The sequence below is a fragment of the Echinops telfairi genome, unplaced genomic scaffold, assembly GCF_000313985.2.
Source record: "Echinops telfairi isolate 266 unplaced genomic scaffold, ASM31398v2 ScPeMD7_3;HRSCAF=10, whole genome shotgun sequence".
Classification (NCBI taxonomy): domain Eukaryota; kingdom Metazoa; phylum Chordata; class Mammalia; order Afrosoricida; family Tenrecidae; genus Echinops; species Echinops telfairi.
This window is the reverse complement of record NW_022103899.1, coordinates 41,415,656-41,430,678: the sequence shown is the minus strand read 5'-3', so window position 1 is coordinate 41,430,678 and position 15,023 is coordinate 41,415,656. Positions and strand designations below refer to the sequence as shown.

Sequence of the window (15,023 nt, the reverse complement as noted above, 5' to 3'; positions counted from 1 at the left end):
CTTAAAATCAGGGAGTGTACATCAGGAACATACCATGCTTATGCAATTGGTACCTAAGTTGGCTCACTAACATGAAGAATATAGCACTGAGATTTTAGGAAGAGACTAATAACCTGCAACCTACAGGTGACAGATCTGGGCTTGCTAGGTGAAAGCAGGCAGGATTCGAAGCACGTACTGAACACCCAAGACTATAGTGGTTCCGTATAAATTACACTTCATCAGAAAGAAAATATCCTTTTAATTGGTCTGATAAGCAAAACCCCACCCAATCAACTGACCCCTTGCAACCCTGTAGGAAAGAGTAGAACGGTTGCTTCAGGGTTTCTGAGGCGGTGAGACTTTACAAGAACAAACAGCCTGATTTTCTTGGGCAGAAACACACCTAGCTGATGTTAACTTTTACCGGGAAATGCCAAGGTCCTTGAGCAACCACAGTGAAGGGCTCAATAACTTCACTAGGAAACAGATATACTCTCCATAAGGGGGTCGGTCAAGGGTAGACTTACTGATCCTCACCCTTCCAGTTTCAGATTATACATCTGCTATTAGTTTTAGAAGCTTCTCAGAACTGTAATGAAAAGGAACGCCATGGGAAACCTTTGTGGGGAAACTGAGGTGCTCTCACACGTTTGTGCTTGGCAGCATGTTTCTTGGCTGCCTTGTGGATGTGAAGACGCATTGGCAAGGTCTGGGATGAGCGCAGTGATTCACTCACAAGCTCTTGTGTGTGAAGCTTGTCAGTTTAAAGTTTCTGGGTTTTTTATGGCAAATCAAACACAACCCCCAAGATGTATTATGGATCCAAACATTAAGATTTAATGTTTTATTTTGGGGAGGGGGAAAAAACACATGAAAATGTTTGATTGTTCACAGTCATATAGACAAACTACAGAAGACCAGCATGAGACGGCTCAGTGATGAAAGAGACGGAGACTGGTATGAGCCAGGATGATCCCCAGTTCGTTGCAGGCCTCAGTCACAACTTGGTCAGCGGCAGAACCGGACGGAGCGGCAATGTAGGCCACCCCACTCTGCAGGAGGAAAAGGGAAGGACATGCAAAGCCAGTGTTGGGGACCAACATTTGCTAACAACGATTCACCCCGGAGACTCATTCTCTTAGCCAGAAATGGCAAAGTTAGTACCCCTATATATTTCATTACATGGGGACATCAAAATGATCTAAGCTACATCTTAGTACAACTCACGGAGACCTGAAAACCAGAAGCATGGTTCCTGTGATGTCTCTACTTAAGCATCATATATCAGCCACACAATTCCAAACTTACCCTTTTAGCTCGGTCTACATTATCCCTGAAAGGAAAGAAGGCATCCGAACTGATAGAAACTTCACCAAGTGTGTCCACCCACTGCTGCTTCTCGGCCTCGGTCAATGGTGCGGGGACTTCCTCAAACAGCGCCTCCCACTTTCTCAGATCTTCATCCTGCCGGCAGAAGGAAAAGTTACTCCACCGCCACCTGCGGGGTCAGAGGTGACCAGAACGCCAGGAAGCCCTCGGGCATTTATATAAAGAACGACTCCTCTTTCACCCCCGCATACTTATTTCTGGGATCTTTCTTTCCTGCTTGTAAAGAGGGAAAACGGGGGGAAGTTTATCAAATAATGACCAAACTATTTTCCTTGCTATATCCATTTCATCCAAAGATATTTTGTTCTTGGATGCCCTACCTACCTGGTACCTACTGGGGACAAAGCAGGCAGTGCTTCAAAAGTACAGAGCGATTCTATTTTTACACCAACAGTTTGAAGTCCCCCCGTGTGCACTGTGCAATCTTCTTGGATCCAGGAAAGCGAAGGGGGAAAGCAAAGCCCATTCCTCGTGGTTTTCCAATGAGTCTTCCATATTCAAATTCAGGAAGCAATGGAGCCACGCCTGCCTAGAAGTTCATCTCCCGAATGCAGTTAATCTTGGAGACAAACTGAAACGTGGCACACAAGGTCCCTATCTTTCCAAGGGGTGTGGCATTTCCATGGTGTGTAACTTTCTGGCAGTGAAGACACACAATTACTTTGTTCACCCACAAAGACCCTTCCAGGACCATAAACATGATTTTCAAGGGCAATAGTAACAGAAGAATTCAAAAGTCAAAGAGAGCAGGCGCTTAACATACTTTAAGGCTATTAGGCCCAGTCTGCAGCCTCCGGTTTTTCTAACAGTTTGAAAAGATTCCCGCTCCCTAATGAAATTAATAGATAGAGCCAAGTAGGTAGGTCTTATCCCCGGCACGCTCACTTCCAACTTCTGCCCGGTATTCGCCGAGGACAGACTATGCGCAGTCACTGGGTGACACATTTGTCTTTGGGCAGACTCCCAGGGACTAGGGAATTTAATACTCTTACACATCTTCCTTTAAAAACAGCGAAAATGTTGACAAAGCATGGAATGTGTTCAGCTGAAATGTGTTCAGCTGCTAATGACACTTGTAGAAAACTGTGGTAGAGAAAAAACAAGCCATGATTATCTGCCACCAGGCATTCTGTGTTTAATGTTTAATACACACCTATCAGGCGCCGAGGATCATGCCTGGCAGTGTGATAGGTACCCCAGACAGGTGAAAAATAGTTCCTGTCATCAAATGCTTATGACAAAGAAAGGAAGCACAAACAAATGAAACCAATGGCTGTAATTCAAAAGAACTTTTTAGTTTCCAGGAAAAAAGTATCCTTTCTTTCTGCACGAAGTGATGAAGTTAGGTCTGTCACAGACAAAAGATTAAGCGCATTAATATACTCTGCCTGTAACCGATGTCTCTCATACCTCGCCAATGGTTCCAGTAACATATTGATCGATGGCATTAGAGATTTCTGCCCTCTTCACTCCGGTTTTAAACTTCATCGAAAGCACTCGCGGGTGGTGTCTAAGCCACCAACAGTTTGCCTTATCCCCTGCAAGGCGCGTGCAGTGAATTCGAGACTGCTGCCCAGCTCCAATGCCGATGACCTGAGGAACAGAAGACATTAAGATGAACGGCCTTCTGCCAGCACTGCTCCCAACGGCTCGTTGTCCATGTGCACCCTGTGCAAGACATTATCAAGCTCAAATAAGAGAAACGTGGTTTTCACGCTGGGAAAAGGTGAGGGCAAATGGTTTATGGCTCCATTTTACTTCGCTGTGATTTAGAAGTATGCCTATTCATATTCCGGAAACTTCTAGACTGCAATGAAGTTACATTTCCCATGGTCCTAGGGCTCCTTTCTGATGGTCATGGAACCCGTAATTAAAAAGGGACAAACCCCCTAAAATAGCCATAAAATAAGATCATAAATAAAGGCTATGTGAAAGGCCTCACTCAGCCACTAACTTACTTCTAGGAATTGATAGAAAGATCGGGTCAGGGGGTCCTAAGAAGTAAAAAAGGCTACAGACACGAGGCATCTCTAACACTGGGTTCTAGTCTGAAGCAATGTCCTCCATGCAGTCCTCTCTGGGTTTCCTTCCTGTAGCGAAACACAAGCAGTGCATGCTTCCCACAAGTCAGGAGGAAGTACTCACTCCGTGTGGTCTGCACAGAGCTTGCGTCCACGGACACCACTAACCTACATATTTCCCTGACTGTTACACTGGCGACTGGCACGCTTTATCACCTGGCTCACAATTGGAAGGGTCTTCCAGGTCACATAGTAGTCCATGCCCCTTTTACCTACTGGTAGACCAAGAGTAGTAAACCAAGCTCTACTGACACAGTGGGAAGCAAGGGGATTGATGCGATGACTACTACTATTATCAGAGGGACTAGCTTACTGAATCCTACAGTTGAGGGGACACCTTGGTAACTAACTAGTAGTTCAAGTCTACACTTTAAACCTCACGGCCCAGGGACAGATTATCTTGCTTAACCTCATATAGCAAGAAATATCCACTCTCTTAATGGCAGTGGTGGATAGGCACTTGTGTAATTTGTTACATTTGCACTTAAAAGGAATAAACTCGGGGCGAGAGGGGAGGAAGGGGGAACCGATTGCAATGACCGATGAATAATCCAGCCCCCCAGGGGGATAAACAACAGAAACATGAATGAAGGGAGACAGTGGCCGGTGTAAGATAGGAAATCAAATATAATTTGTAACTTATCAAGGGGCCACAAGGGGTGGGGAGAGAGGAGCTGATGCCAAGGGCTCAAATAGAAAGCATTTATTTAGAAAATGATGATGGCAATATATGTACAAATATGCTTGCTACAATTGATGTATGGAATGTTCTAAGAGCTGTAAGAGCCCCCAATAAATTTTTTTTAAAGGTGAAGTTCACTGTATACGAACATTTCAATACACCTGACTTGAAAGGACGGCACACCTCCTAGTCTAACCGTTGCTCCACTCAATGGGTTCTTGATAAACGAGCATGAGGAACAGCTGTGGGAACACCCTGCACGCTGGAAACATACAGGCTGGCTGTACCATTCCACACTCATTTTTCACAGGAGATAAAACACCAGTGGGAAGAACATAAACCAGCTTTGTTAATAGCAGTTTTTATTGATAGGTGCCTGTTGAGCAAGTTCCCTTCGGACAACAGAAGGAAACACTGCCTGGGCCTGGCACCACCCTCACAGCTGCTGCCCCATCGAACCCATTCACTGTTGCAGCCACGTAGTCCATCTCCCTCATGGAGAACAGCCCCCCTTTCCCCACATGTGCCAGCTCGCTCTAGGCAAGAGGCACCGCGACTAATTTTAGCCCTTGGTGCCAAAGCTCCTCTGCAATCATCAGTTTCAACAGTTGGCTAAGTTGCTGAGTAGATGCTGGCAAACCCGGAGGAGACCCGCTTGGCAACCCTTCCCTTTCAAGCGGTCCAGTACCCGAGGCAGAGAGAGTTCCTGAATATGATTTTGTGAAGGACCACAGTCCCCGTGGGGTGGGGGTCTGGCAGTGTACGTACCTGCCCGTTCTTGGCGTAGCACACGGAATTAGACTGAGTGTACTTGACTGCAATGGTGGCGACGATGAGGTCCCTGAGTGCAGACTCCGGCAACTGAAACAAACCCACAAGGGTTTTCAAATGAAGTACCTTCATGCCATTTAACGTAAGAGACCTGTCGGTAGCTTCCATCTCTCAAGTGAAAGAATGAAATTAACTGTCCATTTTACCTTGCTTGATTAACGGGATCAAGAGGCAGCGGGCCACTCACACTCTCAGAAACACAATGGGGCAGTTCTCCTGGTCCTGTCTGGGTCCGCGAGTCGCAATGGACTGCACGACAGTGATTTTGTTTGTTCTACTGCAACACGTTGCAATGCCTGCGGCCCAGCAGGTGCAGACTGACTGCACCCTGCAGCAACTCTGGGCTTGGCTACCAATGCCTACTGACGTGCCACACAGGAGGTGAACTAACCTCTCTGCACCATACAGCATTGTCTCTACAGTACAATCTATAAATATCTGAAAACACTATAAACCCAGGTCTGGAAAACTGCCTGTAAACATGTTCTATAGATGTTACAAATTACTGTGACACACCCATCATTTCTTCTGTAGGCACTCAGGAACTGTCCCTGTGGGTTTCCCCAAGATGCCTTATGGGAGTGGAAAGCCTCCGCTTTCTCTGGAAGAGTCACTGATGGCTTCAAACTGCTAACCTCAGGGTTAGCAGCCTAGCACAGAACCACTACGCCATGTATGCACTGGAAAATTATTTGGGGAAAATAGAAGCTCACTGATGAATTAGCTCCTTCACTGTAAAGCTACTGAGTTAAAAATCCATCAAAATTCAAACCTTTGCTCCAGACAGATTGGTCAGTTACCAAGACTTACGAGATGATACCTGTAATTCCTGCAGGGGTGGGAAAGTGTTTAAAGTGGCTCTTCTACCCAAAGTCTCTAACTCCCCCCAAATGACCTTTCCCGTCATAGGTCAAGGAGGAGGTGGGAAATTGTTTAATGTGGCTCTTCTAGCCAGAGTCTCTAACTGCCCCCAAATGACCTCTCCCGTCATAGGTCTAGTAGAAGGTGGGAAAAGATACTGATAGGAGCTAGTAAGGAGGCAGAGAAATTGGCCTGCTTATGCATGGCTGGTGTCAATAAAGAATGCCGGATGGTTTGTCACAAAACTACACATGCAAATGCCACACCACCAACTGCATGCGTACCTGCGCATTTACCCCACAGCAATGAATCTAACGTTCATCTAAAAATCCACATGATAATGTAATTAGCAGCCTTATTCATAAATAGCAAACACCACCCAAATATCCTTCACGTGGCAAACAGTCACACTACAGAATCTTGCTCAATGACAAAATGAATGCACATGCCACATGTGGATGAAGCTACAAAGAAAGAACTATGCTGAGTGGGAAAAGCTAGCCTCCAAAGATGGTATGTAAGCACCACTGTTCCATTCTACAGCCTCTTAGAAATGGCACTGGGTTTGGGGGTTTTTTTGGGGCGGGGGATTTTCCAAAAAAGGTTAATAAGGAAAGCCATTACTAGATGTCTTCCTGTTCCAAATAGAATGTTAGTGCCCTGAGTTTAAGATCAAGGACTATTAAAAACACCTGGGGATAGGAGTGCCAATCTTATACACATGATACAAATGAAACAGCATTCTTTAAAAAAAAAAAAAAAGCGAGGTGGGGGGTGGAGACCAACCGATTGAAATGTTCTGTAGAATACAATCTCCTTTCATCTCCAATTCTTTCAGGACTCCAACCGTTCTGGACCTAATCTAACCTTTGATAACAAAAGTACCTTAAAATGGGCTGGGGAATGGGATATGTGATTACAAAGGGCGATAAGACAATCATACTGGTCCTTATTTACCCATTGCCAGGCTAACTCTTCCAGTCGTGGAAGTCAGCTTCCTTAAATGTCTCATGGCCTTGAAAATCCTGCGGGGCAGGTCTACCCTGCTCCACAGGGTCACACTGTGGGTCAGAATCAACTCCCTCAGGGTCACCATTAATTCCCCAAGATAAAAATGGAAGAATATCCATTATGTGATCAAGCAAAAGTAAGTAAGCAGGCATGTGATATGAACAGGTTACTAATTCTCTGGGTAAAGATCTCAAAGTCTACTTTCAGCATATCTAACTCCACAACCTCGGGGCAGCTTTTCAGTTTCCACGTGGTACACAGTGAATTGGAGTTGTATGAGCCCCAATAAAATGACCCCCCAAAAAAAAAAAAAAAAAAAAAAAAAAGAATAAACCAGTCTTTTTGGCAGGAGCAAACAGAAAAGCTGAACATGAATTAGATCAAATACTTGGGCAATGATTGATGAGATAAAGACTACAGAAAGTGGGTCCCCAAATACATGCTTTTACCGTCACCCTATTTTCCCAGGCTGCATGCACTAACGGAACACCTAAAGAGACTGAGCACACAGGAGAAAGGTGTTTGCAGCGCACTGGTGCAGAGAGTGGTTCTACCAAGGCTTTCAGTAGAGCATTAAACCGACCACCTCACAAAAGCTGACGGCCAATCAACTCCAGCAGCTCAATTCGACAGGATGAAGATGGTCCACAGGATGAAGATGATACAGTAAGGACTGTATCCTTACTGCTGCTTACGGATCCTGACTTGTGGTCGCTTGTTCACGTCCCTAATAAACTCCTTAGCTGGAGTCTCGTCGGTGAGTTCTGTGTGCAACAAATCACCGGACCCGAAAGAAAAGTAGGGGGCCATGATGAGTGGCCGCTATTAGACAACAGTATCGAAGGGACGGAGGGTGGAAGGATGTCTGACCTCTGCCACAGGTCATAAGGAAGCCAGAAGTCATCAGATATAAACGAAGGCAGTTACAACATGAAGTACAGAAGCTTATAATACGGTCTATTAGCTTGGCGAACACCGGCTGACTTGCCGGCAGAAGAGGAACTCGCCCACTGTGTATCCATTGGTTCTAAAGGCAGACAGGACGAAGGGAATTCAGATCACAGGCTCCGACTTACCTCTTTCTTCTTGGTAACAATATTGCTAAATAATGACCCGTCGATGACACCGTTATTTCTCTTCTGGCTTAAACGCAGACCAAAGAGAGTTCGAACTTCATTTTCATCTGGTTTATACGAAGGGTCCATCTAAGTTAGAAATTTAAAATTTTACAAGATTAGTTACATCTCTCAACTTTTTTTAACGTAGGCACAAAACAGGGTTACATATACCAGCTGATATAAAAGCACCACCATTCTATGTCATTCTCCATGATCAAAATGCAACTGTCAAGATCTTCCTGTCTTTTGGCTTTTTATGTCTTTGTTTTTGGAAGGAGGACGGGGTTACTAGTTGCTACTACAAATTCATCCAAAATAAAAACAAGTGCTAACTCATACCCTACCAATAGCCAGGGAAAATGAACTGGGGGGAAAGTACTTAGGGACTGGAAGCAACCTCTATCAGATTTTAAATGAACTGTAATTAACACTGCGGTCCTGATACTTTAACAGAGAAAAATACACGTAAGAAAAGTGGGTGCATATGCATGTATCTTACAAGAGGCTCCCAATGGAAAAAAGGGGGGGTTAAAAAATTAGACACACAGAACTACAAGTATCAGCAAAACAGGCGAATGCTCTCAAATGCGGTACAGGGGCGCTGCGTGACACCACCACAGCTCCCAGATGTGTAAGACCGACAGATCACGTCACGTTGATCCGAACACCAGCACCCTCGCGGGTGTAGAGTGCAACTGCCCCGTGGGGCGAGTGTTCACAAGTGCAGCTACTCAAGTCCTTCCTCCCCTAAAGCCCGGTGGGTGGGTTCGAACCACCAACCTTTCAGTTAGCAGCGTGCACTTAACCGCTGAATCAGCATACTTCTAAATAGAGCCCAAACAGAAAAATATCACAGCAATGTGATCTATAAACAGGCAACGAGTACGGACAAGACACAAAGAGGACATAGACTCGATTATGAGAAGACGACCATCTCACTCGTAACGAGAAATTAAAACTCGCCCAGATGTCCCTCCCACGGCAGAGATGACCACGTTTAAGAGCGCAGGGGGATGCTGAACACGCACTGTTGGGGTATCCCGTTTGTTCAACAGCATCTTGGAGGACGAGCAGCCCAAGGTCACACCTAGGCCCTGCCTAGGCTGTACACTCCAGGTGTGCGTACCAGCTCAGACTGACTCCAGAGACGATACACAGAACACACCTATACGATTGTGTAAGGTGCATCCATACATGGAACACAAGCAAATACTTGCTTCGTGCACACATTTTCAGGAAAAAAAGCAAAACATCCAAAACCATTAAGTGCCTATGAAAAAAAGGCAACAGGCAGCAGGGGGATCATGGGGAGAATTTTCACCCTATGCCTTTGCATTTGAGAACAGAGAAGCACACCACTCATTAAGAAATAAATTTACTTAAAAACTAAGGCTTAGGACACCATTTTTAGTCCTCTAATACTACAGCAAGATTAATTAAACGACGCTCAGGACTAAGGAACTACCACACAGAGTGAAAGTAGAAGGGGCGCCATCCAGGAGACTGATCTTAAAAATGGGGAAAGTCACAAAATGTAAGAGCTAATTACGTTCTCAAACACAAAATGCACCCACCTGAAGCACACAGTAGTTTCCATTTTTCTTTTTAGACAGAATTTTCAGGGCTGCTTCTTCATATCCTGGCGCAACAATGCCATCAGACACCTGCAAATATATTAAGGATTAGTTCATTTCTATTAAAACAGGAGGGAGGGGATCACAGCAGCAACATCTGCTGATCTGGCCTCTGACGAATAGTCCTTAGAAACTGTAATCCTGCATAAGATAGCTTCCTACACTCACCACCACACCAATGGTGACACAGCTTTCTGTCCGTTCGCAGAACCTGACAAATCGCTATCCTCTCAAAGCGCTGCTCACTGTTTCAGCTCTAACCAAGATACTCTCTAACAGCGCTTTAACCCACGTTCCTGGGGGTGGGGGTACCCTGTTCTCTTCATGGGGCGCTGTTTTGTATTGAAATGGTGTTGTTCTAGCCTCAGCTGTTGTTAAGTGACTTGCGGCAAGCTAAGTTATTCAAAAGGAAGACAAAAGGATGCGATTAAATCGTGTATTTGCATTTTATAATAAAGGTGCAGATATCACAGCCTTACACCAAGCCTTGCTGTCAGCTCAATGTACTTTGGCATGTGTGGAGCCACAGCGGCAGGGGTGGGGACCAAGTTTACATTGAGGAATAATGAAAAAAAAAATCAGACCCCATATGAAAAATACCCAAAGCGGATACCGTATATACTCGAGTATAGCTGAGTTTTTCAGCACATTTTTATGTAGTTTCTGTGATAAAACTACATGTCTCAGCTGATATTAGGGTTGGCTTATACTAGAGTATATATGGTAAACACTGTGGTAAACTGTCAAACCACACACACCTTCATCTCTAGCCCCACTCCTCCAAGCTATTGAGCTACCTTCTTTCACCCCCTTTTCTTTGTCCTCCCAGGTGGCTTTTTAAAATGCATGTTTACTTGGTGTTCAACTCGTGTGACTCGATCTCTCTGAATAGTTTTTCTTTCCCCCATGGGTTTATAGTAAGGTTCACTTTAGCACCACCTAAGGCAGCATTTTATCCTCTTAGGAAACAATCGCTTGGGCTTTTATTATAACAACTACCAGACAAATGAAAATGGATAAAGTATAAATAAAAACAAGTTTATCTGAACAGCCAAACAGCAATTTGAAACAATTTATCACAGGTCAAAATTATCATTCAGTTCAAGGATGCATGTTCTACACAAACAAGAACATTCAAAATGATAAACGTTCATTAGCCTGACACTGGTACAAACGTAAGTTAGGTTATGGCTTTGGTGAACAGGAAAATGGCGTTATCTGTTTTTGTTAGGTGCCGGCTAGTCAACCCCATGCTTGACAGAATTACTGTCCCATTAGGTTTAAGACTGCTGAATTTTTTTATTGGTTTATTGGAATATAACTCACATATCCTACATCTCAACATTAAGTTCATCCACAATAAGATGCATAATTATTCACCCAGTCACTGCCTCTATAGACTTACTTATTTTAATGGGTGCAAAGCACATTTTTTTCCCATGGAGGCACTGGGTGGGTTTGAACCATCAATCTTTCCGTTAGAAGCTGAGACAAGGTTTATTGTGGCAACCTGGTCGATAAACACATGAGGGAGTAATTGAGCCTCGCCTTTCTAGTCTCTTTCTTTCTGAGCTTGGACCAGGATGTAGCTGCCTTAGCCAGGTCTCTGCTTCACCGGGCAAGGTTCACTTCCTGCAAGATATCCCTGAGGAGAAGCCACATGGATCTACCCCGATGCAGCCCTGGGTGCTGGAGCAGCCGTGTGGACACCCCTGCCAGCGCTGAGATGCTTACACTTACACGCTCACTGATTCGGCTTTACTCCTGCAGTTGGCATCACTGTGTGTTTTGTGAGATTGAGGGGACTTTGTAGATGGGTGTCGGACATATGGGCTAATGTTGGATATAAGGGATTTGTTTCCCTACTTTACGCAGACTAACACAGAAGCTGAGAGTTTAACTATTGCTTCATTTATAGATGGATAGAAAGGTTATTTCTACTAAAGACAGTCTCTCTACGAACCTCTCTGGAGATGATTTTGGCAGTAGGGACATCACAAATATCAGACAGTGCAATAAAATCACCAAATGAAGACATCCTATCAGCCCCTGTAAGTAATTAAAATAAGTGATTATCCTCATGTAGCAAGACCATTTAAAATCCCTGCAGGAACACACAAATCTATTTCTGTATATCTAATATTATTTATATAAAATTTAAAGCAACAAATTAATAAGTCATTAACAGAAGAATCAGGAAAATAATATTCTTGAGCAGAGGTTGGCAAAATACTTTGCAGGCTCTGTAGGCATGTGCTCGGTCTCTATTGCAACCATGCGGCTTTGTGGCTAAAGCCCCACACCAGGCAGAGTCCATGAAGAAGCATGGCCACCCTGCAGTGAAAGGCCTTTACAAAACAAGCGGTGAGATGAGCCAGATATGGCCTACGGGCTTCACTTTGCTGATCCTTGTTCTAGAAGGTACAATATCTGCATTTTCAAAAACCTTCCATAGGTGTTACAACTTACAAAATAAACTCAAGAAATGAGATGCTTCGAGAAAATGTTTTATGAAATTCTCAAATCTAATAGAGTAACCACACAATCGCAGTCACATTATTAAAAACGTAAACGCATACAACAGCCTCCTCTGAAGGTCTATGCCCCGAGGTCCAGTAATATTTCCCTGCGTTAGACTAGCACAGACTGCTACAAACAGATGATTTCACAGCTCCCATCCAGTAACTGAAGGGATTAACAGACCGTAACTAACAGCAGAAAGACATGAGAGAAATGAAATAAAGATGACTGTTTTACTTAAGATAAATATAGTTTTAATCTCTAAATTCAAATGGCCCTGTTGGCACCTGTCTGACCTCTTGCTCTGGCATACGCGGTAGCAATGGGCGTGAGGGTGGGGTAGAGATCGAAGACCATGCACACTTTGGCCTCATCTTCACTGAGTGGAAACCCAACAGCAGCACCTGGCGGAGAAACCCACAAATAGGAAAGCAAGCAAGCTCAGGTTATCACTTGTCAATTCTCTAATCAAGGTCAGATGTTTCTTAACATCCAGTCTATGCAGCACCACGACCAGGGCCCATGAAACAAGCATGTGCCTGACCAGAGCATTCAGCACTGGAAGAGGCCAGTGCTCCGTGTTCTCTGATCTCACGAAGAACACCCCCCCACCACCACCACCCCTGCCGCCCCCCATCCCTGGTCTTGCTCCTGCTTGAGATCTCATGCCCGGCATTGCCTCCTTGCTCACGAAATGCAAACTGTGGTGTTAATGTGACCAGAGAGATGAAGGCACTGTTTACCATGGCTACTACAAGGGATGGACAACGTGGCTCTATACGGGTTTTCATTTCCAATCTTGGGGAAAAACACGGTCATCGGGGCATCTGGCATTAAAGCCATCCCAGTTCCTTTCCCTACATTTTCCCATTTCATTGCAAAGGACTGGTCACCTGACCTTCCTGTCTCTGGATAACTTCATGCCATTTTCATTAAGTGACACGTATGTACGTAGCTGGACAGACAGATGAACTTTCAGCCTACTGTTACTCAGCTTTTTTCACATCCTACGAGATTGATCCGGTTACCAGCAGACTTGATAAAAATTGGTATTGGTAATGGTCAGCCTTCTACACTTGAAAGAGAAATGCATTTTTCAGAGTTCCGGAGCACAAGGCCTTACCTGCTGGACTGACGTGTTTGAAAGAGGCAGCGGCGGGGAGGCCCAAAGCTTCTTTGAGCTCCTTTACCAGCTGCCAGGCGTTCAACGCATCACACAGGTTTATAAATCCAGGGGCTCCATTTACAACTACCGGTAAAAAAAGATACACAGGCACGATCAAAGAGATTGTGCCAAGATACAGATACATATGCATTTATTTAAAAAAATATTAGAATAAACGGAGTTCTATAAAAAAAAAAGTACACTACTGACAGCAGTGGAATCCAGCGGAACTAACAATATTTTAAAAAGACTGCATCACAAAATAATAATTTATAAATTATCAAGGATTCATGAGGGAGGGGGGAACAAGGAGATCCTTATTTCTGTACCTCGTGGGCCAGTTTCCCACAAACAGCTCTCCGCACATCAAGAGGAGCACACATCCAAATGAGACGATGACTCAAAACGTGCTCAGTGTTAACGAATCGCTTTCGAAAACTCAGAGGAGGAAAACGAGTATAGGGCAACTTTTTCTGACCTCAGAATATAAGTGGGAAATAGAAGCTTTAAAAGCTACATAGATACCATGTTTTAGAAGTTTGATCTAAGTGCGGTTTCGAATCACAGTTATTCAAGAAACATGTAGGGAATGCTACCAACGGGCATCTCAAACTTCAGAGGATTCTAAGGGGTATTTTGTAATAACTTTATCTTTTAAATGCAGCACACCTCGCACACGCGCGCGCGCGCACACACACACACAGTCAGTCACAGAGCACTGATGCTTTACCTGTGAGGGGAAGTCTGGGCTGCAGTGTGTACAACTGAGCAGGTGTTTGATGCGGGTTCATCCCGTACCTCAAGGGCAGCTGGGACACTCCTTTACTGAACTGCCTCCTGAAGTAATCGGAAATTGCCTCATCGTACTGGGCAGTGTGAGTGAACGCCTGCAGCAGAAGGGCAAGCTTTACGTAAGCAACACCAGCAGCCTTGTCAAAAAGCGGGCAAGAGATGAACTTCTGGTGATTTACAGCAGATGGTGCCCCATCCCCCAACTCACCCACCCCGCCCCCTCCACACAGGTAAAAGGCACCCAGGAACATCACACTGCTTGATGAATTATTAGCCTGATCAATTTTCTATCCATCTTTTACTAACAGAATACTCAAAAATCTGTGGCCTCTTTTTTTTAACAAAAGGAGAACACGCACGTTCCAGGTAAAGGTTTGGGCGGGGATACGACAGAGCCAGCAACAATTGGTCTGGCCAACACTGCTGTCACCTTACAGCACTGTAAGGGTGGGGGCCCCACCTTCAAGGCTAGCTGGCACCTAGTCTCCAAGGAGGTGTCTTTACGGTCAGAGCTCTGCATCTCCCCGGACACCGCCTCGTAGTCCCCTGGGTCACACACGACGGTCACGCGCGCGTGGTTTTTGGCTGCTGCTCTCAGTAAGGTGACGCCACCTGAAGAACAAGCAGGGACTCGCGTTTCCTCGTCCAGACATCCCTGCTCTTACCCATTGATTAGCCCCTTTCCAACAGCCAACGTGCATGTACTTCCACTGCAACCCTTAACTTTAAAAACAAGGAGAATCACGCTAACAGCCTACAAAATTCTGAGGACATAGTCATCCATGAGCACGATCTAGAACGAGCATTCTTCCAGAGCCGCAAGACTGAAGATAAATACCAAGGTCTCACTTAACATGGAAGTCGCCCACCCTGCGCTGCACTCTGCCAGTCTGGTAAAGCAGGGCTTCCAGCTTTGATGGCGGAAATGGTTACAAAAAGTTTGGCAGCTCCGACCCC

The 15,023-nt window shown here is 44.9% G+C and overlaps 1 protein-coding gene across 1 annotated transcript in view; it reads right to left on the bottom strand.

Annotated features, from left to right (window-relative positions):
- Positions 1–794: 794 nt before the first annotated feature.
- ATIC (5-aminoimidazole-4-carboxamide ribonucleotide formyltransferase/IMP cyclohydrolase) overlaps positions 795–15,023 on the bottom strand; it is a gene marked incomplete at its 5' end in the record, with an annotated part of 19,447 nt that continues 5,218 nt past the window's right edge. The window contains 11 exons of the mRNA XM_004701591.2: positions 795–1,034; positions 1,291–1,446; positions 2,782–2,964; positions 4,903–4,995; positions 7,914–8,042; positions 9,530–9,619; positions 11,553–11,638; positions 12,406–12,513; positions 13,233–13,358; positions 14,005–14,161; positions 14,527–14,678. Coding sequence (XP_004701648.2) covers positions 915–1,034; positions 1,291–1,446; positions 2,782–2,964; positions 4,903–4,995; positions 7,914–8,042; positions 9,530–9,619; positions 11,553–11,638; positions 12,406–12,513; positions 13,233–13,358; positions 14,005–14,161; positions 14,527–14,678 — 1,400 coding nt within the window. The remainder of the gene's footprint in view (positions 1,035–1,290; positions 1,447–2,781; positions 2,965–4,902; positions 4,996–7,913; positions 8,043–9,529; positions 9,620–11,552; positions 11,639–12,405; positions 12,514–13,232; positions 13,359–14,004; positions 14,162–14,526; positions 14,679–15,023) is intronic.